The sequence below is a fragment of the Engystomops pustulosus genome, chromosome 1, assembly GCF_040894005.1.
Source record: "Engystomops pustulosus chromosome 1, aEngPut4.maternal, whole genome shotgun sequence".
In the NCBI taxonomy this organism is placed as follows: Eukaryota; Metazoa; Chordata; class Amphibia; order Anura; family Leptodactylidae; genus Engystomops; species Engystomops pustulosus.
In genome coordinates this window covers 19,307,586-19,335,045 of record NC_092411.1, presented here as the reverse complement: position 1 = coordinate 19,335,045, position 27,460 = coordinate 19,307,586, and the positions used below count along the sequence as shown (strand labels likewise).

Below are 27,460 nucleotides of genomic sequence, written 5' to 3'. Positions count from 1 at the left end.
TGTGGGGGTACAGTGTGATCAGTTGTGGTGTGAGGGGTATATATGATATATGTGGGGGTACAGTGTGGTCAGTTGTGGTGTGAGGGGTATATATGATATATGTGGGGGCACAGTGTGGTCAGTTGTGGTGTGAAGGGTATATATGATATATGTTGTGGCACAGGTAGGTCAGTTGTGGTGTGAGGGGTATATATAATATATGTGGGAGCACAGTGTGGACAGTTGTGGTGTGAGGGGTATATTTGATATTTGTGGGGGCACAGTGTGGTCAGTTGTGATGGGAGGTGTATATATGATATATGTGGGGGCAGGGTGTGGTGAGGTGTAGTGTGAGGGGTATATTTGATATATGTGGGGGCACAGTGTGGTCAGTTGTAGTGTGAGGGGTATATATGATATATGTGGGGGCACAGTGTGGTCAGTTGTAGTGTGAGGGGTATATATGATATATGTGGGGGCACAGTGTGGTCAGTTGTGGTGTGAAGGGGATATTTGATATATGTGGGGCACAGTGTGGTCAGTTGTGGTGTGAGGGGTATATATGATATATGTGGGGGCACAGTGTGGTCAGTTGTGGTGTGAGGGGTATATATGATATATGTGGGGGCACAGTGTGGTCAGTTGTGGTGTGAAGGGTATATATGATATATGTTGTGGCACAGGTAGGTCAGTTGTGGTGTGAGGGGTATATATAATATATGTGGGAGCACAGTGTGGACAGTTGTGGTGTGAGGGGTATATTTGATATTTGTGGGGGCACAGTGTGGTCAGTTGTGATGGGAGGTGTATATATGATATATGTGGGGGCACAGTGTGGTCAGTTGTGGTGTGAAGGGGATATTTGATATATGTGGGGCACAGTGTGGTCAGTTGTGGTGTGAGGGGTATATATGATATATGTGGGGGCACAGTGTGGTCAGTTGTGGTGTGAGGGGTATATATGATATATGTGGGGGCACAGTGTGGTCAGTTGTGGTGTGAGGGGTATATATGATATATGTGGGGGCACAATTAGGTCAGTTGTGGTGTGAGGGGTATATATGATATATGTGGGGGTACAGTGTGGTCAGTTGTGGTGTGAGGGGTATATATGATATATGTGGGGGCACAGTTAGGTCAGTTGTGGTGTGAGGGGTATATATGATATATGTGGGGGTACAGTGTGGTCAGTTGTGGTGTGAGGGGTATATTTGATATATGTGGGGCACAGTGTGGTCAGTTGTGGTGTGAGGGGTATATATGATATATGTGGGGGCACAGTGTGGTCAGTTGTAGTGTGAGGGGTATATATGATATATGTGGGGGCACAGTGTGGTCAGTTGTGGTGTGAAGGGGATATTTGATATATGTGGGGCACAGTGTGGTCAGTTGTGGTGTGAAGGGGATATTTGATATATGTGGGGCACAGTGTGGTCAGTTGTGGTGTGAGGGGTATATATGATATATGTGGGGGTACAGTGTGGTCAGTTGTGGTGTGAGGGGTATATATGATATATGTGGGGGCACAGTGTGGTCAGTTGTAGTGTGAGGGGTATATATGATATATGTGGGGGCACAGTGTGGTCAGTTGTGGTGTGAAGGGGATATTTGATATATGTGGGGCACAGTGTGGTCAGTTGTGGTGTGAGGGGTATATATGATATATGTGGGGGCACAGTGTGGTCAGTTGTGGTGTGAGGGGTATATATGATATATGTGGGGGCACAGTGTGGTCAGTTGTGGTGTGAGGGGTATATATGATATATGTGGGGGCACAATTAGGTCAGTTGTGGTGTGAGGGGTATATATGATATATGTGGGGGTACAGTGTGGTCAGTTGTGGTGTGAGGGGTATATATGATATATGTGGGGGCACAGTTAGGTCAGTTGTGGTGTGAGGGGTATATATGATATATGTGGGGGTACAGTGTGGTCAGTTGTGGTGTGAGGGGTATATATGATATATGTGGGGGCACAGTGTGGTCAGTTGTGGTGTGAGGGGTATATTTGATATATGTGGGGCACAGTGTGGTCAGTTGTGGTGTGAGGGGTATATATGATATATGTGGGGGCACAGTGTGGTCAGTTGTAGTGTGAGGGGTATATATGATATATGTGGGGGCACAGTGTGGTCAGTTGTGGTGTGAAGGGGATATTTGATATATGTGGGGCACAGTGTGGTCAGTTGTGGTGTGAGGGGTATATATGATATATGTGGGGGCACAGTGTGGTCAGTTGTGGTGTGAGGGGTATATATGATATATGTGGGGGCACAGTGTGGTCAGTTGTGGTGTGAGGGGTATATATGATATATGTGGGGGCACAGTTAGGTCAGTTGTGGTGTGAGGGGTATATATGATATATGTGGGGGTACAGTGTGATCAGGTGTGGTGTGAGGGGTATATATGATATATGTGGGGGCACAGTGTGGTCAGTTGTGGTGTGAGGGGTATATATGATATATGTGGGAGCACAGTGTGGTAAGCTGTGGTGTGAGGGGTATATTTGATATATGTGGGGCACAGTGTGGACAGTTGTGGTGTGAGGGGTATATATGATATATGTGGGGGCACAGTGTGGTCTGTTGTGGTGTGAGGGGTATATATGATATATGTGGGGCCACAGTGTGGTCAGTTGTGGTGTGAGGGGTATATATGATATATGTGGGGCCACAGTGTGATCAGTTGTGGTGTGAGGGGTGTATATGATATATGTGGGGCCACAGTGTGGTCAGTTGTGGTGTGAGGGGTATATATGATATATGTGGGGCCACAGTGTGATCAGTTGTGGTGTGAGGGGTGTATATGATATATGTGTGGGCACAGTGTGGTCAGTTGTGGTGTGAGGGGTATATATGATATATGTGGGGGTACAGTGTGGTCAGTTGTGGTGTGAGGGGCATATATGATATATGTGGGGGCACAGTGTGGTCAGTTGTGGTGTGAGGGGTATATATGATATATGTGGGGGGGGCACAGTGTGGTCAGTTGTGGTGTGAGGGGCATATATGATATATGTGGGGGCACAGTGTGGTCAGCTGTGGTGTGAGGGGTATATATGATATATGTGGGGGGCACAGTGTGGTCAGTTGGGATGTGAGGAGTATATATTATATATGTGGGGGGCACACTGTGGTCAGTTGTGGTTTGAGGGGTATATATGATATATGTGGGGGCACAGTGGGGTCAGTTGTGGTGTGAGGGGTATATATGATATATGTGGGGGCACAGTGTGGTCAGTTGTGGTGTGAGGGGTGTATATGATATATGTGGGGGTACAGTGTGGTCAGTTGTGGTGTGAGGGGCATATATGATATATGTGGGGGCACAGTGTGGTCAGTTGTGGTGTGAGGGGTATATATGATATATGTGGGGGACAGTGTGGTCAGTTGTGGTGTGAGGGGTATATATGATATATGTGGGGGGGGGCACAGTGTGGTGAGCTGTGGTGTGAGGGGTATATATGATATATGTGATAGCACATTGTGGTCAGTTTTGGTACATTAAGACAAAAACAGGTGCAAGTAAAAAAAATACAAAACTACAGTGATCAGGAGACAAGAGATTGAGACATGCGGTGAGGGAGCAGTGCAATGATTCCTGAACAGGTGGGTTTTCAGGTTACGTTTGAAGGTTAGTAAGGTGGGGAGCAGTCTGACACATTAGAAAGGTGGGGAGCAGTCTGACACATTAGGAAGGTGGGGAGCAGTCTGACACATTAGAAAGGTGGGGAGCAGTCTGACACATTTGGGTAGAGAGTTCCATAGTAGAGGAGATGCACAGGAAAAGTCCTGGAGATGATTGTGAGAAGAGCGGATGGTAATAGAGTGAAGCTGAAGGTCCTGTGAGGAACAGAGATTAGGTATGGGAAGGTATTGCCTGAGGAGTTCAGAGATATTTGGAGGGGACAGGTTGTGGACGGCTTTGTATTTCATGGTTAGTATTGTAAATTGAATTCGCTGTGCAATGGGAAACCAGTGGAGAGTCAGACAGAGAGGAGAGGCAGAGGAGGAGCGAGGAGACTGATGGATTAGCCGGACAGCAGAGATTAGGATAGATTGGAGAGTTATATGGGAGACCGCAGAGAAGAGTGTTGCAGTAGTCCAAGCGAGAGACGATGAGGGCAGGGACTAGTAATTTTGTAGACTGTGGACTGAGGAAGGGTCGAATGTGAGAGATGTTCTTGAGATGGAGGTGGCAGGTTGTAGTAAGGGCCTGGATGTGAGGCTTGAAGGATAAGGCTGAGTCAAAAGTGGCTCCAAGGCAACGAACTTTCAGGAGGGGAGTGTGGAGCCATGAATTGTGATGGTTAGTTCTGGTGGGAGGGACGTGTTAGGTGGAGGGAAGATTATGAGTTCTGTTTTGTCCATGTTAAGTTTTAGAAAACGGGAAGAGAAAAAGGAGGATATGGTGACAGACACTCTGGAATTCTGGCTAGAAGAGAGGAGATATCTGGACCTGAAATATAGATCTGTGTGTCATCTGCATATGAATGGTATTGGAAGCCATGGGACTTAATTAGGTGTCCCAGGCCAGAGGTGTAGAGGGTGAAGAGCAGGGGGCCCAGGACAATGCCCTGAGGGACGCCAACAGAGAGAGGGTGAGGTGAAGAGGTGGTGTGTGAGTGATAGACACTGAACGTCCGGTTGGAAAGGTTTGAGAAGATCGAGGAGAGGGCACGGTCAGTGATACCAAACATCCATTGAGCATGTTTGCTAGGCAGGAAGTATATGCAGTGTTATAAGCCGTATAAGCCTCTGACATGGAGCTGTGAGGTTTGAAGACTGTCACATATCCGCCTCGCACATCATTTGAGCAGGTTTGCTAGGCAGACAGTAGGTCTAAGCCACCGTTTTTAGTCTCAGGTGTCAGACTCAGCCGTTAGTCTCAGCCTCAGCTGTCAGACTCAGCTGTCAGTCTCAGGTGTTAGGTATCAAATATGCCATTATATGATCTATGACTCTAACTTCTGACCATGTCCTAAAATGGACACTGTACAGTTCAGTGTGAGACATAGTGACAAGTTACTGGGGTAATTTTAGGGATGCAGTGTGGAATTGTGCTTCTGGGAACTGAAGACACCTGGGGAAAAATTTAGCAGCAATAAATCCCAGCTGGGAGAAGTCGCTATGAAATTCTGTGCCAGAAGGAGCAGATCTTTGCTAGATGCTACTCCTATTTATGTCTAATATATGTGCACACACCCCATCTCAAATACAGCGCTATAGATATACCATACTTATTATCTATAGTTATCAACTATAGGTAACATGTACAACCATTACCTTATTCCAGAGAAGTAAAGATGAAGGCGTCTGGAGAACCTTCACTTCCCACTGATCATATATATATTGTGAAGGTTCATCAGATAAAAGTTCTTTGACCCCCGATTCCTGACAATAACAAGTGGAAGTGGACCTCATCACTTTGGCATGTTTCTGTAGGTGAAGCAATGCATCGGACTACAGAGCAAATATTGGATGGCCAAGTAGATCACCTCATGTTTATGCCATAACTTATCTGGACTTGGATCTGTAATGGGGTCAAAAGAAGGGACTAATTAGAATCATCTGCAGTGTAGCATGGCTCAAGTCTATTGACCATAGCAGGTCCACCAGTTAGGTCAAAATAGGAAAAAATTGTACTGCTCACTGATCCAACTGCTCACATGTGTTCACACAAATGCTGTGATATGTCCATAAACAAAAAGGAAGAAAGAGGTCTCCGCACCAGTGGTGGGGTAAGAATGTGTTGTCCGTCCAGACTTTAGTGAGACATTCTTTAAAATATACTCGGCCTATCCCTTAGACCATAGAGAGGAAAAACCCTACTTGTTTCAGGGGCACGCGGCACCCTTAGTCATGGCTGTCTTTGTTAGTGTGAACATCGCGATTTGTACCCCTCAGGCACAATCGAAGGCACTAAAGAGGATCACATGGATTCCGTAACCATGTCTTTACTGCGCATGCTCCAGAGTCACTAGGAAACACATAACCAAACTGTATGCGGCTAAGGAAGCAAGCGGAAATAAAGGTATGTACAGACCTGATGCAAATCGCACCATCTATCAGTAATGAAACATGCAGTGGCGTAACTACCGCCTTAGCGGCTGCTAAGGGGCCCGTGGGGTTTAGGGGCCCAGGGATGCCATGGTGCTTTGCCATGGTCCTGTGGTAAGTGGTCCAGGGTGCCTGCTGAATCGTGCCCCCACTCCTAAGCCTGGCCAACAGGTGACCTCCGTACCACCTCCCTGACCCACCCCCCGGCACAGGTGACCGCCACGCCACCTCCATGAGCCGCCCACCCCCCGGGACAGATGACAGCCCGCTCGCCCATCCCCTTGCACAGTGGCACGGGAGGCCACACGACCCTCCTCCCCACCCTACGGCAAAGTCGACAACCCTCCGCCTGAACAATCACCTGCCAGACAAGCCCCCCCCCCCCCCGCGCCTGAACAAGCACCAGCCTGACCCCGTCCAGCCCTGCCCACCCAAACAAGCATCCACCAGACCTCACCCACCCGCCCGCACATGCACCCGCCAGACCCCGCCCCCGCCCGCCCGAACAAGCATGTGTGTGTGTATATGCTGTATATACTGAATGTGTGTATTTGCTGTATGTGTGTATATTCTGTATGTATATACTACATGTATGTATACAGTGTTTTTATACTGCATGTATGTGTATATATGGTCAGTGTATGTGTGTATATATACATATATATATATATATATATATACAGTATATATTGTATGTGTATGCAGTATGTGTGATGTGTATATACTGTATGTGTGTATATACTTTATGAGTTTGTATATACTCTGTGTATTAGTGTATAAATGTGTGTGTGTATAAGTGTATACTTGTATGTATATGGATGTATATGGGTATGGGAACTTTATGTGTGTGAATATAAGTATATAAAGGTGTGTATATATCAGTGTATAAATGTGTGTAATTGTATAAACATGTCTGTACATTCACAAGAATATATGGGGGACGTATATCTGGCTGCAAATTTGCTGACGGATAGACATCCCTCATAGGCGTCTATAGTGCCTCGGTAAGGTGAGCACAACGAGTACTCACTGGGGCTCATTTACTAACGATCCGAATCGCGCATTTTCGTCAGGTTTCCCGACGATTTCCGATCTGCATCAAATTGGCCCGGGATTTTGGGGCACTCGATCGGATTTTGGCACATCGCTGCCGTCTTTCACGTGACAGAAATCGGGGGGCGTGGCCGTCGGATTCTGAAAAACCACGGAATTTTAAAAACGTTTTGTGTTGCAAGATCAAGCACTCACATGCACTGGGAAGAAGAAGGTGAACTCTGGCGGACCTCAGCGCAGCAGCGACACCTGCTGGATATCGGGCGCACGACCTTAGTGAATGCCGGCAGACCCGAATCCTCATCGGAGAACGCGCCGCTGGATCGCGACTGGACTGGGTTAGTAAATGTGCCCCACTGTTTCGAGCCGTGGCCGCAAAAGAGATAGCACGACCATGCGGCTCTGTTCTCTATGAAGGGAGGGGTGAGCCGCGATCACCTCTCCTCCTCTCCAGCACGCCAGACGTGCCATATTTTTTTATGGGGAAGGGGGGCCCCATGCAGAAATCTGCTATGCGGCCCAATCTCTCCTAGTTACGCCCCTGGAAACATAATTTAATGTCTATAGTCCATCCCCGCCGGAAATCTACTGTTTAAACAAAATATCCAATATGCTTCTTGGTAGTGCAGGATTTTTGTTCGATCACCAGCTCTAATCAGTGGGCGAACCTGTTCTATTGCCATGGCCGATAGTGATGCTAGCCGGCTCTGATGATGTTCAATGAAATGTCGTGCCACCCCTGATAAGTTTTTTCTTTTTGCTTGTTGTTCTACTGGACTAATTTTAAACCAATCGGTAATGTCCCTAATGTCCCAATAACAATTGTTTAAACTTACATATGTTGCTACCAATATAGGTTTTACAACAGCTACTACGTCTCATCTGATAAACCACATCATCACTTTTGCAGTTTAAAAATCTCTTTAAAAAAAAAAAAAGATTCAAATCCGTATTACTGGAAAAAGTTTTCAAGGGTGGAACAAAGTGCAGGATTTGCATAGGTAAGTATTGCATTTGAAAAATCCCTTCTGTTGTAACCAATTACGGTCACTGTTTTTTCTTCACTTCTTATTAACTAAGGGTCGCGTGCTGCACTTTCGTCCGGTTATTCATGGTTTTCCGGATTTGTGCAGCTTTGGCAGGTATCTAACAGGGGTTTGCTCTGGGATTGTGTGGCTTCCATGCGACAGAAATCGGGGGCCGTGCTGTCAAACGATCCGACTGATTCGGACTGAGCGTGAGATTTAGGATTCAAATTGTGTCGCAAGACAATGCACTTACATGCACCAGGAAGAAGAGAGTGAACTCCGGGGACCTGAGCGGGGAAGCGACACATGCAGGATATCGGGCGCACGATCTTAGTGAATCACGGCACAGTGCATTATACACGGACAATGCACTTACTGTGAACTCCTCCGGATGGGTAAGTAAATGTGCCCCATTGGATGAGACATAATTACCGATGATTTTAGTTCTCCGCGCTACCACATTGCATCCATTGTGTAGAATCTTTGACAATGAGACACATTTACTCACCTGTCCTGACGCGTTCCCCGAAAGTGCATTGTCCGTGTATAATGCCCTGTGCCGCGATTCACTAAGATTGTGCGCCCGATATCCTGCATGTGTCGGCCCGCCCCCCGATTTCTGTTGCATATCTCTCTGAATCTCCCATAGCAGTCATAGAATGAACTGTAATAGATTTACGCGAGGGTTCAAACACCCTTGGAGGCCTAAACGCATAGTAAAAAATGAAATAAGCTACCTAAACAATAAACCGAAAATTTCAAATATAGTCCCTTTCCCCAGAACCAAAATTAAAATTAAACATGTTGTAATATGATGTATTCCTGCGTCCTAAAATGTTTTAACATAAGAATAATTATCCCATATAGTGAACGCTGTACAGAACGCTAATAGGGGAAAAAAAATTCCAAAGATTCTGTCATTTTGTCACTAACCAAAATTTTAATACAAAAGGTTGTATAGATCCCAAAATGGTAGCAATGAAAATGTCAGCTCATCCCCCTAAAAATGACACCTTACACAGATCCGTACAGTATGAAAAGATTATTGGGGTAAGAATATGCCAATTTTTTTTTTAAGATTTACATTTTTGTAAAGCTATTAAAACATAATAAATTCTATAGAAATCTGGAATCTCCATCATAGAACCAAAGAATAGAGGGGTTGGAGCACACAATGGGGCAGATTTAATTACCCGGTCCATTCGCGATCCAGCGGCGCGTTCTCTGCGGTGGATTCAGGTCCGGCGGGATTCACTAAGGTAGTTCCTCCGATGTCCACCAGGTGCCGCTGCTGCTCTGAAGTCCGCCGAAATGCACTGAAATTCACCGGCCTATACCTGGTGAAGGTAAGCGCGAGTCTCGCGAGACACTTTTTTTTTTTTGTTAAATGCGGCGTTTTTTCCGAATCCGTCGGGTTTTTATTCGGCCACGCCCCCGGACTTCCGTTGCGTGCATGCCATCGCCGATGCGCCACAATCCGATCGCGTGCGCCAAAATCTCGGGGCAATACAGGGAAAATTGGCGCAAATCGAAAATATTCGGGTAACACGTCGGGAAAACACGAATGGGGCCCTTAGTAAATGACCCCCAATGAAACCCATAAATATAAAGCCTGGAGCTGCACAGGCGCAACTGCATGGAATATTAAATATTGGCACTCGGAAAGGCTGCAGTGTGAAGGGGTTAATATAACAAAAATCACCTCTCAATATACAGTTTCTGTGATACTCCCATAACTTCTCTGCCTTTATTTCCCCCACGCCCGCTTCTCCAACATAATTATTTAAAAATATTGTAACAAACTGCCTTTTTTTATCACTCCATGTATCCACAATTTTGGTATGTGCTATAACTTTATGTCCCCTAGTGTGCTTGAACCCTAGGGGGTCTGATCTCCTATATAATTTTCTGCAATACAACTGTATGGATGGTGCAGAATGACAGCTATTTGAGACTCCTACAGACTCTCAGCTGTCATGAGACTCAATCAGGGCCCCTTTGCCGCTGCCTCAGGTTATCTGCCGTAATAGGTGCCTGCACTTCCCCTGGCAGTTAGCGGTGGGGTCTGCTTGTAAAATACAGAGCTCAGCCTATGGGCCCTGTCCATCGAACCCTTCATGAGCAGCCATTGGCCTGTTATAAAGTGGTAATGTCCCATGTTCTGTGGTATATCAGGGGGGCCCTTGCACCCATTACTGCACCCACAGTCCATAGTCTCCACAATAGACTCCAATTGATAAACAGCCATTCTCCATCTACAATTTCCAGTAATTACAAGCTGCCCACGCTAGCAGTCCCGGGCACCTTTCTGTGGTTCCCTCCAACTCAGATATCCAGGTCCTTTGCCCTAGTTCATATTACAACACCACCAAGTGGTTACAATACTTTGATTACATTGGTGAGATTACATTGTACATTATTTGAGTGTCAGTGTATGCAACCTGACAGGGTTAATTGTATTTATATTATATTTTTATCATTTTGTATCTTTCTTGAGGACTTACAGGCTATGATTGGCTTCTTCCCCAGTACATTCCAGAACTTAGAAAGTCTTTCAGTATAAGCTTATGAGTTCTTGGCCTTTTGAATGTGGCCTCTCTTGAGCAAGTCTCTTTTCTGAGATGATGCTCTGAACTACATATTGGGGAAGATTTACTTACCCGGTCCATTCGCGATCCAGCGGCGCGTTCTCTGCGGAGGATTCGGGTTCTGCCGGGATTCACTAAGGTAGTTCCTCCGACGTCCACCAGGTGTCGCTGCTGCGCTGAAGTTCATCAGAATGCACTGAAGTTCACCGTCCTATCGTGGGTGCAGGTAAGCGCGTGTCGAGCGACACTTTTTTTTTAAAAATACGGCGGTTTTTCTGAATCCGTCAGGTTTTCGTTCTGCCATGCCCCCCGATTTCCATTGCATGCATACCGGCGCCGATGCACCACAATCCGATCGCTTGCGCCAAAATCCCGGGGCAATTCAGGGAAAATCGGTGCAAATCGGAAATTTTCGGATAACCTGCTGGAAAAACGTGATTCGGGCCCTTAGTAAATGACCCCTACTGTATTGCTACTTTGTTGCTGATGCAGCAGAGTCAGTCTGGCTCATCAGAAATTATTGCCAGGTTAGTCAACTATAAGTCCTGCATAAAGATTTAGTATGTTTTATGCTACATTCAGTGAGGGCCCCCACCAACTATAAAGGAGTATTCCCACAAGTTTCTTAAATATACTCAGTATAACAAAATAACACATTCTCTAACATATTCTCTAATTCACTGTTATTAACAAAAATACATCTTTTTACAGATATAATTCTAACCTATCTATATCAGTCCTGCTGTAGACAATTTCAGTTGCCCCTAGACACGACCCTGTAACTTCTGACTTGGGGTCGGGTGGCCGCCATCTTGGATCCCTCTGTGACAGCCGTGGTGCTGAGATTCTCTCTATCTGCTCTGTGTCTCTAGACCCGTCCCCCTGCAGATCAGGATGGAACTCACAAACACTCAATCACTTCCTGCCAGCAAACAGCACATTGGGGCTTATTTACTAAGGGTCCGCGGGTCACATTTCCATCTGACTTCCCAACATTTTTGGGATTTGCGCCGCTTTGACAGGTATTAAGAAGGGGATTGTGTCGCATGTGATCGGATTTTGGCGCAGTGGCGCCGGCTTTCATGTGACAGAAATGGAGGGGGCGTGCCGTCGGACGATCCGACCAATTCGGACTGAGCGCGGAATGTAAGATTAAAATTGTGTCAGGAAGAAGATGGTGAACTCCGGCGGACCTGAGCGGGGAAGCGAGACATGCAAAAGTGCCCCATTGTAAGGAAAGAGAAGCTGCAAACTAAAAACAGATAAGTGATCCGGGGTAAGGAGGAGGCAGGCACATATCTGTGAGAACAGAGATGTAGCAGAGCTGACAGTGTAAAAGTCTGTCAGCCTCTGTGTAATAGTCATCTCATCATCGCTACAATGTCAGTAGCCAGATGAAAGTGTATATACACCTGGACCCTGATAATCTAACCACATTGTCACTCCATAGAACTAGATGGATCATAATGTGTCTGCTAAGAGAGGCCACGCCAAAACCCTTTGCACTGAGCAGCCTAGAGAGTGATAGGAGCTAAAACAGCAATTACAGTGACTAAAATTGTAAAGTTAGGAATTTAAATAATCTTTGTTGGGTAAACATCACTAGGGGATTGAGATGTGCGAATTTTCTTTCGTGGGAAAACCCCTTTAATCTGGCTCTGGTATCAGGTCCTGCTCCTGTATAGCAGGTGACTGCCCCCATCTTGCTGCAGGTGGTGCTGCCTGAGGCAAGAGGCTCAACTCCCCTCATAGATGGTGCACCCCTGCCACTACAGCACCACAACATACTATACCTTTATGGTTTGTAAGGGTTAAGGTAAGTTTTCTGATGGATGGATGTATTTATTGTATAGATCAAACCTCTTAGAAGGAACAAAGTTAAGTATATTGATCTTGTGTAAGAAAGCAAACAGAAAGATGAACGGCTACTTGTAATTCTGGTGTTGGGGATTATGTTTCTTGTTCCTGGTGTGGTAACTTCCTGTTATTTGGATTGTACATGTTTGTCATGGATTACTGGGGGGATTTTGTCAGTTTCAGGACTCCCGTTCTGTATTACCGTCGTAAACAGAGAAATGTGAAAGACCATTTGTTGAATCGTGTTCAGATCAAGAAAACAAAGTTTCTCCTATTCCTGTGATATTGTTGTATTGTGATGTGCATTACATTAGAGACTTCAGATTTTGTCCTGTCTTTGTTAGTCTGAACATTGGTGTATTCCTTTCCTAACAGGTTTGATTGATTTCAGCCACACCCATCTGTCTCCTGCAAACTCTGCTCTGGTTCACTAAAAGTTAATCATCTGTGATTGAATCTCACATTTCGGACCTTTCTGGTGACATATAACGGATCCAATCGTCTTCTGGACCGGGGCTCTGGCATCTCATGTAAGGTTTTGTGGACTAGGGCTCTTTGCTTGCTATAGTTTTTTACTTGGCTAACAAGGATTCTTTCTGTATTCTGGTATCTTTGACCATTTTGCCTGATTCTCTGACTATCCATTTGCCTAGTGATTTTGTACTGCATTGTTTTCTTGGGTCTGAATTTGGTGACAACCCTCCCTATTGCATGGCCTTATCTTTGTCTCTCTGTCTGCATTTTGGTGAAGGAAGGGAACATCGACCAGTTGTCTCCTAGCACTTAGGCAGGGAAATCTGGAAAGGAGGTTTGGTCTCAGGGCCTAAGATCTGTTTTCTGATCCTGCATAACAGTAGCTCAACAAAAGCATGGCATGAACAGTGTTGAAGAGCACACAATGGTCCCAGGTGTCAGTGGTGCACGGAAAGATAGAAGAAATCCATGCCGGGACAGTAGCGACGTAGGTGAAATAGTAGGAGATCCAGCAAACGCTGATGCAACTTAAAATCACTATTTATTCCTCACATTTAAGTCTCATGCACACGTACATATGATCGCCTGGGCTGTAACGCACTTCTCACCCCTCCCCATTTAAAGCTGAATGTCCGCACGCTGTGATACGACAATATATATGTTGTACATTTTGAACGGTGGCTGCCAGGCTCGGTCACGGTGCAGTGAGCACATGGTGACCGGGTGCCATAGACCTCCAAGGGGGCCGTGCTCCGGCCGCAACAGAGACGCATCATCTGCACATTGTTAGTATTTAGCGGGTACACCCTGGTACAGCTTCATGCTGGCGCTACCCCATCAGTGTCTCTGAACCCAATGGTGAGGCAAGTGACAACAAATACAGCCCGGGAGTGTCCTGCTACAAAATTGAGAGTCTAAAATAAGCAAAAAGCCAAAATTTATTAAAAAAAAAAATTAACATGTACATTCTGCCATTTTAATGGGCAGAAAAACATAAATAATGAAATAATAAAAGAAATACAGCAAAATGCAAGCAATCCCATTCATTATTGTAACAAAATATACATAAAAAGATATACGGTAACACCCATTGGATAGTTAAAGGTGTTTGCAGCAATCTAGGAAAACCCCCTGGCCAACAGGAATGGTGGAAGGAAGGAAAGAGTACTGTGCCGCACTCCTCGGGGGTCTTGATACATCCGACTGGGCCAGAAGCGTTGTGATCATGTGACCACCACAGCCAATGAGAAGGGAAATCAGTGAAGGACCTTTCCCACTTCTGTGACCAGTGCAGACACGGATTGGCCGGAGCAGTCACATGATCACTGACACCTGTGGCCAAAACTGTGGTGTCAATAAGGCACCCAAGGATAATGCTCCAGGAATGGGGAGTCGCAGAGAAGCAAGTACCGTTTTTCCCCCATCCCTCTTCCAACAAGTCCTTTAATATTTAGTATATAGAGTTATTTAAACTGGCCAGGGACAGGGAGCTACAACAATGGTGCCATAGAGATGACCCAACGTGTCCATATGGTACCATATGATCCCAGTGACACCACAGTTTTGCATGTGACCACAGCTGCTGGTTGTCTGGTGGTCTTCCTCTAGGACAGGGGTCAGGAACCTTTTGGGCTGAAAGAGCCATGAACACAACATATTTTAAAATGTAATTCTGTGAGAGCCATACAATATGCACATGCCTTCCAGTAGATAGGTAGTCACAGCACTTCCCCTTTAGTAGATAGATAGCCCTTGTACATGGCCCCAAGTAAATAAGTAGCCATGGCACATGCCCCCCAGTAGATAGGTGACCTAAGGACATGCCCCCCAGTAAATAGGTAGCCACAGAACATGCTGCCAGTAGATAGGTTGTCCCAGTAGGTACCCCAGTAGATAAGTAGCCACATCTCATGGCCCCCAGTAACTAGGTAGCCACCGCACATACCCTCCAGTAGATAGTTAGCCCCAGTACATGCCCCCAGTAGATAGGTAGCCATAGCACATGCACCCAAATAGACAGCTATCCCCAGCACATGCCCCCAAGTAGATAGGTAGCCACAGAACATACTACCAGTAGATAGGTTGCCCCAGTAGGTACCCCAGTAGATAGGTAGCCACAACTCACAGCCCCAAGTAACTAGGTAGCCACCGCACATACCCTCCAGTAGATAGGTAGCCCCAGTACATGCCCCCAGTAGATAGGTAGCCACAGCACATGCACCCAAATAGACAGCACATGCCCCCAAGTAGATAGGTAGCCACAGAACATGCCCCCAGTATATTGGTAATCACGGCACATGCCCCCCATTAGATAGGTAGTCAAAGCACATTCCCCCAGTAGATAGTTAGCCACAGCACATGCTCCCCAGTAGATAGGTAGCCACAGCACATGCTCCCCAGTAGATAGTTAGCCACAGCACACGCTCCCCAGTAGATAAGTAGTCACAGTAAATGATTTCCAGTAGATAGGTAGCCATAGCACAGGCTCCCCAATATATAGGTAGTAACAGCACATGCCCAATATAGATAGGTAGCCCCATCACATGCCCCCAGGCCCCAGTAGATAGGTAGTTCCAGCACATGCCCCCAGTAGATAGGTGAGTATTCCCTTTTCTCTGACTACCTATCTGCTCTCCCTTCAGCGGCTTCTCATCATTCCCACGCTCTTCTCTATGACCCAGGAACCGCTGCCATTGTTGCTTAGGGAATGGCACCTGGGTCATAAAGAGAAGTGGATGCTGCTCTGCATTATAACACAGGGGCTGTCACCTATGCAATGGTGTGGCGATTGCACCTTGGTCACACAAAGGATGCCGGCAGTGGTAACATCCTGGTCTACATCCAGTGGTCATTGCTGTGTGTGTCTGTGTGTGAGCCAGATGCTGCCATAGAAAGAGCCACATGGCTCCCGAGCCATGTTCCCTACCCCTGCTCTAGGAGGACATCTATACATCACTGCTGCTGTGTAGGGTGAAGATTTATGGTCGGGGTTATAGGTTGTGTCCTCTTCTTGTGGTCACTTACAATCCTGGGGTATGGAGGATACAGGATGGTGTAGACCCCGGGGACCTCTCTGTACGTCTCTTTTATATTGTAAGGATCCTGGAGACGTCAGAGATTCTTTAGTCTCTTGTAGGACGTAGATCTGAGTAGATCCTGGGTGCAGTTATATCTTTATTCCCCACTTGCTCCAGACCTGCAACAGGGAGGTGGTACATTACACATATACTACACAGCAGAGACATCCATACTACCAAGATACATCAATATCAGATCAGTGGGGGTCCAAAACCCTCTCCCATCAGCTTTGGCAATCACTCGAACAGTCTACCATGAACAGCGCTGTACTTTGTATAGTGGCTGTTGCTGGAATTGCAGCTTAGCCCCATTGTTTTAAAGGGAATTGAATTACAAACCATGATGGACATGAAGTCACCATTCCCAGAGCTGATGATAGGTCGGGTTGCCAAGTGTTGGACTTATCCCAAAAATAGCTCACCAATATTTCAGCAGTTTAAGACAGCACAGTGCGAGGGGGGTCCTGCTGCAGCCAGTTGTCTTGTAGCAAGACGTAAGATAATAAATATGAGTAGACGTCTTTGTGATCGCTGCGTAGTGAGGTGTGATTGAGTTTTAGTTATGAGCCAATTTCGTCAGGAGACTTGAGTCTAAGGCTTGACACAAGTTCTACGGGTTCAACACTCGGGGGGAGATTCTATAATCTTAGACCCCATGTTGTACCCAAAAGTGGTTTTGCCAATAGCAAATCTCACTCCACTGCAAGGGACCATGAGCCTAACACAGCGCTGAGAAGCAGCCGGGTCAGGAAACTCTAAAGAAACAGAAGGCCGACACACTGTATCTGCAGCCTCAGGACGCCAATACAGCTTGGAGCTTTTGCAGACCTGTAGCTGTACAGTTGGGGCCCCCAGACACTTTTACATGTGGCCCCAGAAATGCAAATCCAAGGCTATTATTTGCTTCACTTATATAGGAGAACAACACTTACCTCTGCAGTGTGGTCAGGAGATTCTGGGTTTCTCTGCTCTTCTGGTGCTGAGAGCCGTACACCACAGTCTGGATCTCCAGACACTGCAAGAAAGGAAGAAGAACTATCACCCCACCGCCATTATACAGATACAGGATTGATACAGAACCGAGATAACTACTTACTGTATATACATCCATCACTAGGGGGAGCTCAGGAGATTACTACATACTGTATATACAGCCACCACTAGGGGGAGCTCAGGAGATTACTATATACTGTATATGCACCACCACCAGGAGGAGCTCAGGAGATTACTACATACTGTATATACAGCCACCACTAGGAGGAGCTCAGGAGATTACTACATACTGTATATACACCACCGCTAGGGGGAGCTCAGGAGATTACTACTTACTGTATATACAGCCACCACTAGGGGGAGCTCAAGAGATTACTACATATTGTATATACACCACCACTAGGGGGAGCTCAAGAGATTACTACATACTGTATATACAGCCACAAGTAGGGGGCTCAGAAGATTACTACATACTGTATATACAGTCACCACTAGGGGGAGCCCCGGAGAATACTACATACTGTATATATAACCACCACTAGGGGGAGCTCAGGAGATTACTACATACTGTATAGACAGTCACCACTAGGAGGAGCTCAGGAGATTACTACATACTGTATATACACCACCACTAGGAGGAGCTCAGGAGATTACTACATACTGTATATACACCACCACTAGGAGGAGCTCAGGAGATTACTACATACTGTATATACACCACCACTAGGAGGAGCTCAGGAGATTACTACATACTGTATATACACCACCACTAGGAGGAGATCAGGAGATTACTACATACTGTATATACACCACCACTAGGAGGAGATCAGGAGATTACTACATACTGTATATACAGCCACCACTAGGGGGAGCTCAGGAGATCACTACATACTGTATATACACCACCACTAGGAGGAGCTCAGGAGATTACTACATACTGCATATACAGCCACCACTAGGAGGAGCTGCGGAGATTACTACATACTGTATATACAGCCACCACTAGGGGGAGCTCAGGAGATTACTACATACTGTATATACAGCCACCACTAGGGGGAGCTCAGGAGATTACTACATAATGTATACACACCACCACTAGGGGGAGCTCAGGGGATTACTACATAATGTATATACACCACCACTAGGGGGAGCTCAGGGGATTACTACATACTGTATATACACCACCACTAGAGGGAGCTCAGGGGATTACTACATACTGTATATACACCACCACTAGGGGGAGCTCAGGGGATTACTACATACTGTATATACACCACCACTAGAGGGAGCTCAGGGGATTACTACATACTGTATATACAGCCATCACTAGGGGGAGCTAAGGAGATTACTACATACTGTATATACATCACCACTAGGGGGAGGTCAGGAGATTACTACATACTGTATATACACCACCACTAGAGGGAGCTCAGGGGATTACTACATACTGTATATACACCCACCACTAGGGGGAGCTCAGGAGATTACTACATACTGTATATACATCACCACTAGGGGGAGGTCAGGAGATTACTACATACTGTATATACAGCCACCACTAGGGGGAGCTCAGGAGATTACTACATACTGTATATACAGCCACCACTAGGGGGAGCTCAGGAGATTACTATATACTGTATATACACCCACCACTAGGGGGAGCTCAGGAGATTACTACATACTGTATATACAGCCACCACTAGGGGGAGCTCAGGAGATTACTACATACTGTATATACACCCACCACTAGGGGGAGCTCAGGAGATTACTATATACTGTATATACACCACCACTAGGAGGAGCTCAGGAGATTACTACATACTGTATATACAGCCACCACTAGGAGGAGCTCAGGAGATTACTACATACTGTATATACAGCCACCACTAGGGGGAGCTCAGGAGATTACTACATACTGCATATACAGCCACCACTAGGGGGAGCTCAGGAGATTACTATATACTGAATATACACCCACCACTAGGGGGAGCTCAGGAGATTACTACATACTGTATATACAGCCACCACTAGGGGGAGCTCAGGAGATTACTACATACTGTATATACACCACCACTAGGGGGAGCTCAGGAGATTACTACATACTGTATATACACCACCACTAGGAGGAGCTCAGGAGATTACTACATACTGTATATACACCACCACTAGGGGGAGCTCAGGAGATTACTATATATACACACATCTGTGTCTTTGTCTGTTTTTTAAAGAATCATCACCTTTTTCAGCAGGCGGTAGCCCTTCTGTATCTTCCCGTCTGCCAGGTTTATGCTGCCCATGATACTAAGCATTTCGGCCACTATCTCGCTGTACTCCGTCTCTGAGCCCACTGCATCCTGTAACATCTTGTGCGCCTCCTAGAGGAGCAGAGATCTATTACAGTACAAGATCCGATTAAAATATATCACATTACTTAAAGGGATATACCCTGTCAGGGTTTGGCCAATGAGTCAATGTACCTGAGTTTTACCGATCTGTATGAGCCATTTGCTGAACTCCACACACGTGTTCAGTGTCTGAGGGTCATCGGGGCCGAGCACCACCTGGTAAACATTCAGACTCTCCGTGAAATACTTATCAGCATTTTCTAGAAATTAGAAAAGGGTTAATGTTATACAAATGGGGATACATTCCAAAAAAAAGAGGCAAACCCTAATTTACTCCAGGAACACCCCAATTCTGGTTATTAAATCTGTCAGGAGCTGTGATTATGCAGTACTGGGGGCGTGTCCTCACACTGCTGTTCTCTTAGCTCTCTGCATTGAACTACTCTACAGCGTCTTCTACCAGATATGATTGGTGGCTGCAGTATCAAACAAGGTGTGGCCACGACCGGGCCCAAGAAGCTTAGAGGGCCCGTGAGGTGTATCTTTACAAAATGAGAAACCACACTTCTCCAGGAACAATACCCAACACTGGCTGCAAAGAGCACAGCAGTGTGAGGACATATCCTCAGCGCACTCAGAAAAGCTACAGTCCTTGTGTTCCCCTTATCTCAGCTATTACACCTTTCATAAAGTATTAATGTCAAATCCTTTACCCAAACTAAATTATAATACAGTATATAATCTAAGAATATTCACTTACCATTGTAATCAGACTGTCCGGCAGCTGCGTACGCCTTAGCCAGGAGCAGCCCCGTGTGAGCAGCTTCTTCGCTCAGGTTTTTATATACTGCCTGACATATAGAATGGGCCTATAGAGACAGAACACCATAAGAGAAATCTATACCTCCGATATGGAGCTCAATGATAGAATTCAGGCTCCATGCAGTCACCACTAGGGGGAGCTCCATGCAGTCAATTTACATTTTACTGTACAAATACAGTAGCAGCCCCTAGTGGCAGCAGTGAGGTGTGGTAACAGACCTGCAGTAGGTAGTGAATGGCCTGGTCGTGTCTCTTCTTCATTTGCTCAGTCCGGGCCATGTCCCGGTAGATGTTTATCAGTTCGGCAGAGCTGTCCCCATCACAGGAGATGACAATCCTTACAGCTTGTTCAAAGAAATTCATAGCTAAGCTCAGCTTGTCCTGCAACACACAGGCCCTAAAAGAGGAAAGGGGAGGGGAACTGAGGCCAAACTTTTGGACACTTAGAAAAATAGATACAATTGTCTCCATTGCTCAGCTGAGAGCAGCACTAGCTATGTACAGGGTCACTGCCTCTGAGTGGAGAGAATTTTAACCAGTCTATGCAATGCTCTGTGAGCTCAACACATCAGCCACAGTTGCACACATCTCTGCTGGTTCATTACAATCTATCAGTCTGTAGTCCAGGCTGTTTAGCTCACAGAGCATTGTCTAGACTGGATACATTGGGGGTCATTTACTAAGGGCCCGATTCGCGTTTTCCCGACGTGTTACCCGAATATTTCCGATTTGCGCCGATTGTACCTGAATTGCCCCAGGTTTTTGGCGCACGCGATCGGATTGTGGCGCATCGGCGCCGGCATGCGCGCGACGGAAATCGGGGGGCGTGGCCGAACGAAAACCCGACGTATTCGGAAAAACCGCCGCATTTAAAAACCGAAAAAGTGTCGCTCGGGAAGCGCTTACCTTCACCTGGTCCGAGGTGGTGCATTCCGGCGCGTTGAGATGATTTTCAGCGCAGCAGCGCCACCTGGTGGACGGCGGAGGAACTACCTTCACAAATCCCGGCCGGACCCGAATCCTGTGCAGAGAATGCGCCGCTGGATCGCGAATGGGCCGGGTAAGTAAATGTGCCCCATTGTCTCCACTACTCAGCTGAGAGCAGGACTAGCTATGTACAGGGTCACCGCCTCAGAGTAGAGACGATTTTAACCAGTCTAGACAATGCTCTGTGAGCTAAACACATGAGCAGCAGCTGCACAGATCTCTCTGTTGGTTTGTTACAATGGGGCAGATTTACTTACCCGGTCCATTCGCGATCCAGCGGCGCGTTCTCTGCGGTGGATTCGGGTCCGGCCGGAATTCACTAAGGTAGTTCCTCCGACGTCCACCAGGTGTCGCTGCTGCGCTGAATGCACTGAAGTTCACCGAGCCATCGTGGGTGAAGGTAAGCGACACTTTTTTTAAAAAAATGCGGCGGTTTTTCCGAATCCATCGGGTTTTTTTACGGCCACGCCCCCGATTTCCGTCGCGTGCATGCCGGCGCCGATGCGCCACAATCCGATCGCGTGCGCTGAAATCCCGGGGCAATTCAGGGAAAATCGTCGCAAAACGGAAAATTTTGGTTAACCCGTTGCAAAAACGCGAATCGGGCCCTTAGTAAATGACCCCCAATGTATCAGTCTGCAGTCCAGGCTGTTTTGCTCACAGAGCATTGTCTAGACTGGATACTGCCTCTGAATGGAAACTAGATAGTTCTCATTCATTGACAACAAGCAGAAGCTGGTAATTATGAAGATGTGAGCCATACAGTGATCAGCAGCTCTATACAGCAGTACTCACCTCCCCAGCGCCAGGGCTATGTCTTTGTCGGATATTTTGCCAAGGACAGACGTCTTCTCCTGAAGTTCTTCCAGTTCTTCTACAATTTTTTCCACTTTCTGCAAACTGAGATAAGATTCCCTTCCAGTATAAACATTAAGGAGAATGTTAAAAGAATAACTTGATGTAGTAGGGCAGATTTTGTCATTTGCCACAATTCCCCATGTTAGCACAATGACCTGCATGGTGCCTGGGACTATAGAAATGCCATGTCCCCCGCCTAAAGGGTTAAAGACCTTCAAGGGAACCTGTCACCAGGAATGTCATTTTTAGCTGACATATGCATTGAGCAGGGAGGGGGATGGTGGAGGATGCTGGAGGAGAAGACGAATGTATGAGGAGACACAGGCACACACAGGCTGCAGCTGTCCCCACCCCCAGGACTCACCACACATTGCTGGCAGGGAGCCGGGTAATATGAAATTAAAGGGCACCTGTCATCAGAAAGTGGCTTAATAAACCACTTATTAGTAGCTTCTACGTGATGTTTCTTGCATGGTCCAGCGCGGTGGCATTACTCAGAAAATCAACTTTGAAGTGAGATATTACATGGTTTTATGAAGTCAAGGAGGCGGAGAGTTTAACATTGAAGTCAAGCGTTCTCTGCCTTAACTGTAATTGATGGTCCCGTAGCCAAGGACATCATTGACCAAATCTCCTGGAGATGGTGAAAGATGTTGAATTGGAAGTGTTCAGAGGCGGGGAGAGCTTGACTAAGTGTTAAATGCTCCTCCTCTCTGACTTTATACAACCAATTAACACTTTACTTCAAAGTTGGATTTTCTGGATGAGGCCACCACACTGGGACATGAAACAAACATGATCTAGAAGCTGTTCAGCTGCTTGACAACATAATGGTAGCATAGCACAGGATATTGTCACTAGCAAAAAGTGACATTCCTGGTGACAAGTTTGCTTTAAAAGAAAATCCTTCCTTCTAAAATCATCTTTTTAAATTATGCTAATGAGTTACAAATCTGGGGAAAGTTAACAGAGCCCCTCCATGCCACAGTTTCGCAGACTGTTACACTTTCTCCCCCTTCCCCCTATGCCTGCTCTCATGACACACAGTGGGAGGGGGGAAGCCTCTGTATCGGCAGCATAGAGGGGCTCTGGTTACGTCCCCCAGAGCATCTCAGGTTCATTGGTATTATTTTAAAAGTTAAGGGTTATCTTTGAAGTAGGGCTATTTCTCTTAAAATAAAACACTGGTTCTGGATAGGCTGCTAAAGATCTAATTATTTGAACTTGGAACCCCTTTAGGCTGGACCACCTGCTGAGCCATGTGTCCTGTCCCAGCGATACCTCCCAAGTGCCTCCATACCTCCCATTCCCCATATTCTCCAAACCCTTTGGACCTTCCTAGTGTCCATTGATGGGCCCAATAATCCCTCTGCCTCTTAGGGGTCAGACACAGATTTTGCATGTGGGTCCAGGAGCTTCCCTCTACACCTCTGAACATAACAATAAGTATTTGTGATCCTTTATCCAGGGAAACCATGGGAAGGTCCTGCCCAGGCCGTCTCGCTTTTTCTGTAAGGATATTTGTTTTGCAGCAGATGGGACACCCCCAGGGTATAGTAAATGGTCACCAGGGTTCCCAGGACTTCTCTCTTCTCTTCCACAGATTTTGACATGTCCACCCCTCGCAGCAGGATGTTCTTGGCAGATTCGGCATGTTGTCTGGCTTGTAGTGGTAATCCTAGAGACACCAATGTAAGGTATATAATACACAACACTCCAACATCCCCATAGACTGCGCACGTCTAAATTTGTATTTTGCCTTTTTGTGTTTCTTACACTAGGATCATTCCCCTTAGCAATACTGACTATGTCCTGGTGGTCAAGAGGTAAAGGAATGGTATCCCTGGTGGTCTATGCAGTTATAGGGGTCTATCCATCCTGGACAACCACTGTCCATCTGTAAAGCTTGGAACATGGATATCACAGGAGGGGCCTAGGGGTCTCAGTAGATGGACACAAGGGGGGAGATTTATTGTGCGTAGGCATATGACGGAAGCCCCGGCCCTCCATCACCACCGGATACATCAAGGGGCTGAAGCCTCCTGAAGTATCTGGTGGGTTATTGCATTGGTGGCAAAAATGATGCCATCTGCTCCACTTCCCCTTTGTTGTGGATGTGGTATAAAGGCAAAGACATTGCTATTATTCCAGGGCTTCTATGCCAGTTTCCTGGTGCATATTAGTAGCAGCAGGACTGTGATATATGGATTTATATTCCACATTGGTTACAATGAGCACAGATGTAAAGGTATATAGAGATAATGGGGTCACATTTACTTACCCGGTCCAGTCGCGATCCCACAGCGCGTTGTCCGACGAGGATTCGGGTCTGCCGGGATTCACTACGGTTGTGCGCCCGATATCCAGCAGGTGTCGCTGCTGCGCCGAAGTCCGCCGGAGTTCACCTGCTTCTTCCTGGTGCATGTGAGTGCTGATCTTGCGACACAAAATATTTTTTTTAAAATCTGCGGTTTTTCCAAATCCGTCGGGTTGTCCGATGGCCACGCCCCCTGATTTCTGTCGCGTGAAAGCTGGCGCCGATACGACACAATCCGATCATGTGCGCCAAAATCCCGGGGCAATTCGGCGTAAAACAGAAATAGTCGGGAAACCCGACGAAAGTGCATCCGACGGACCCTTAGTAAATGAGCCCCATAATGTAGACTACTAGTTCGATGAGTTTTTACCTTCACTGATACATAGTAACAAACTACCAAAACAGTAGAGAAAGTTGTAACTATGTGACAGATTAACTTACTGACCTCTCACTGTCAGGTAACTGTATCCAAGGTCAGCGAAGGCCTTAGCGAGCCCCCAGTGGCCGTCGCCATGGATTACGCGACTTAGGGCCACGCAGCGGATTAACTCTCTGTGCGCCTTGAGCGGCTGCCAAGAAAAGTTACAAAAAAGATTAAATAGTTTTTTCTAAAATTCATATATAAACTATATTGAGAAATCCGCTTCGTCTGTGACAAGAGAAGGACCCTGATCTGACCCGGCAGGTGATGGGGGACCCACAGTTACCTCGTTGTGTGTGATGTACTGATCCGCCATCCTCTGAGCCCTGGATAATTTATCCACAGGAAGTGCCCGATTCTTCAGGCCTTGGGGTGGAGCTTCTTGGCTGTCACATGACCTCTCTGTATAGTCCAATAGGCTGCCACGTTCCTCGTCTTCATGTATGGAAGGGATGGTCTTCGGGGTCCTGTACAGCCATTAAATACATGAGGAGTCACAATCTTATCTTCTGTCCTGTTGTATAGGAACGCTGAGCGACGACCAACATGGCCGCCATCAAGACGCCACCCCAGTCTTTAGAATCTGAAACTGGATCCCCAACTATAATGTATCAAATTCAAAATCGGTCTCATCATATGAGGAAGAGCACCCTTTACACCCCCTTTAAGAGGTTTTCCTGGAAAGTCTAATTACCCTGCTCTGCTATCTGTAAATTTTGGTCTTCCGGCTGAGACGTCAGTGCCAGGGGTGGGGGTCATGAGAGGATTAAGACCCCCATGGCTCCTGGGCTGTATGAATATTATAGCCCCTACAAGTCTGGGATCACTTCCTACATCTGCTACTAGAATCAGCTTCTTGGGGAATGGAGGATGAGTCCCTCCTGCCCGATTTTAATCTGTGGTTTCAGGACCTTTAAAGGTCCTGAAATGGCTCTTGTGTACATGTGTATTGAGAGCAGGAACAGATGTATAAAGATTTCATGGGTGAAGGTTCTTCTCAGTCTAAAATTTAATGGGTGGTTTGGGTGGCCACTCGCCCCCGGGCTACCACCCAAACCACCTATATTATAATCCACTTCTGGTCAGGGTAACCACTTTGGTCAAAAAGTGCCCTCCATGAACCACAGGAGGTCTCTTCTTACCTCCGGAGTGATGTGGAGGAAGACTGGAAGAGGTAACACAGGGTAATTACACTTTCCTGGAAAACCCCCTCTATGCCTCTGATCGGGACCTGCATTGGTGGCTATAGGGGTGCAGGGGGTGGGGCTATTTTTGGACATATAATTTCTTTGCACAGTGTATATCTTGAAACTGTATTAGGAGAACTACTACCCTTGATAGCATATTAGGTACGTACGTGCACAATGATCCCAAATCTTCAAAGGTGGAATCAGTAGGGATACGTATAGGGACGGCCGACATCATCTCCCACAAACCTGAAATAAAAACATTGCTCCGTTATTTCAAGAATGTTTTTTTCTTATCCCTAAAGAAGACCCCACCCCCTAGGTCTGTCATGTCATGTATGTGGTGGGCGAAAACACGGGAACGCAAAATACATATTGATGTCTATTACAGAATGTAAGCAACAAATCCCTTTAAAAGGAAAAAAAAAACCTTCAACAAAAAAAAAATTAGACACAAATTTGTAAAATCAAAGTAAAAAAAAAAAAAAAAATGTAAAAAATATAATAAATGATACAATTAAAGGAAAAGTAGTTAAAACACATATAAAACTACACTTCAGTCAAAAATGTATGTTTTTATTCACAACTCCAAAAAAAAAAATAATTTAAGTCTTTCACAAAATGGTAGAAACAAAAAAAAAAAAAAAAAATTCATGAAAAGGGAACTTCTAAAGTTCCAGCTCCTGAAATGAAGTGGGACAAAAAAAAAACGTTCCGTAAAATCAAATATTTTTTATTGTGCAAAACATGGAAAAAAATAAATAAAATAATACTCACGAATCAAGATAATTGCAAAAACAGATCCCCAATACCACTCGTCCTGCAAAATAAAACTAAAGCAAATTGCGTCGTCTTTCAAGGATAAAGTTATGAATTTCAAAACGTTCAAAATGAAAATATGAAACAAATACCTGCGCCAGTAAAGGGTTAAGGATCCTGATATGATACAATGAGCCTTATACCTCACAGCTGATCTTCGTTGCAGTGTTTCTGTGGCCTTGGTTTGTTTACACTTGCTGTTTGTTGCTATGGATGGGTAGAATGAGCATCATGACAACAGGGGTGGGGCTACAGCCTCAGGGCATTGTGGGAACTGGTTCCTTGTCCTCCATCTTTCGTGAGGCCTCTGCCAGGAATAGGTTTAGAGGCAGAGCGGGAGAAACCTGCGGAGGCGGCCGGGAGCCTTGTTCGTGGCTTGTTGATGGAGAATTGAGCACAGCTCCGGCTCCATGATGATTTTCATGTTCACAAAGTTTCAGGATCCTGATGTAATGTCTTCATTAAAGAGCTTTTCTAACAGAAAATCATTAAAGGGGTTGTCCAGTCACAACAAGTCATTCCCCTATCCACAAGATTCTGATCTGTGAGGGACCCCTGCAGACAGAGGGGACCTGTCACCAGTTTTGGGACCCTAAA

At 46.1% G+C, this 27,460-nt stretch overlaps 2 protein-coding genes across 7 annotated transcripts in view; both read right to left on the bottom strand.

Annotated features, from left to right (window-relative positions):
- LOC140117673 (tyrosinase-like) overlaps positions 1 to 16,137 on the bottom strand; it is a 27,763-nt gene extending 11,626 nt beyond the window's left edge. Inside the window, exons 1-2 of one of the 2 annotated variants that reach the window (XM_072134622.1) lie at positions 16,062 to 16,128; positions 5,264 to 5,371 (exon numbers count right to left, since the gene is read on the bottom strand). The gene's annotated coding sequence lies outside the window, so the exon portion shown is untranslated. Of the gene's footprint in view, positions 1 to 5,263; positions 5,372 to 16,061 lie in introns of both variants that reach the window. The other variant, XM_072134615.1, reaches the window with a different exon arrangement.
- On the bottom strand, positions 14,003 to 27,460 carry TTC23L (tetratricopeptide repeat domain 23 like). 5 transcript variants are annotated; one of them, XM_072134635.1, is made up of 13 exons: positions 26,956 to 27,445; positions 26,822 to 26,877; positions 26,215 to 26,293; positions 25,144 to 25,324; positions 24,882 to 25,005; positions 23,641 to 23,797; positions 22,057 to 22,182; positions 20,494 to 20,671; positions 20,213 to 20,321; positions 19,585 to 19,712; positions 19,345 to 19,482; positions 17,047 to 17,129; positions 14,003 to 16,233 (listed from the first exon to the last, which is right to left on the bottom strand). In XM_072134635.1, the coding sequence occupies exons 3-13, from the start codon at positions 26,280 to 26,282 to the stop codon at positions 16,212 to 16,214; spliced, it is 1,314 nt and encodes a 437-aa protein (XP_071990736.1). In that variant the 5' UTR covers positions 26,283 to 26,293; positions 26,822 to 26,877; positions 26,956 to 27,445; the 3' UTR covers positions 14,003 to 16,211. The 5 variants fall into 5 exon arrangements, 4 of the variants coding, with proteins under 4 accessions (XP_071990736.1, XP_071990746.1, XP_071990760.1 ...); XM_072134645.1 differs by having other exon boundaries at positions 26,822 to 26,864; XM_072134659.1 differs by lacking the exon at positions 26,822 to 26,877 and having other exon boundaries at positions 27,007 to 27,447.

Excerpts from the sequence above, each read along its gene's own strand:
- TTC23L (XM_072134659.1), bottom strand. The coding sequence starts at position 26,282 with ATGATGTCGGCCGTCCCTATACGTATCCCTACTGATTCCACCTTTGAA. Across the intron at positions 25,325-26,214 it reads GATTTGGGATCATTGTGCAC|GACCCCGAAGACCATCCCTT; the intron begins GTACGTACCTAA and ends ATGGCTGTACAG. Across the intron at positions 23,798-24,881 it reads CAGTTACCTGACAGTGAGAG|GATTACCACTACAAGCCAGA; the intron begins GTCAGTAAGTTA and ends TGGTGTCTCTAG.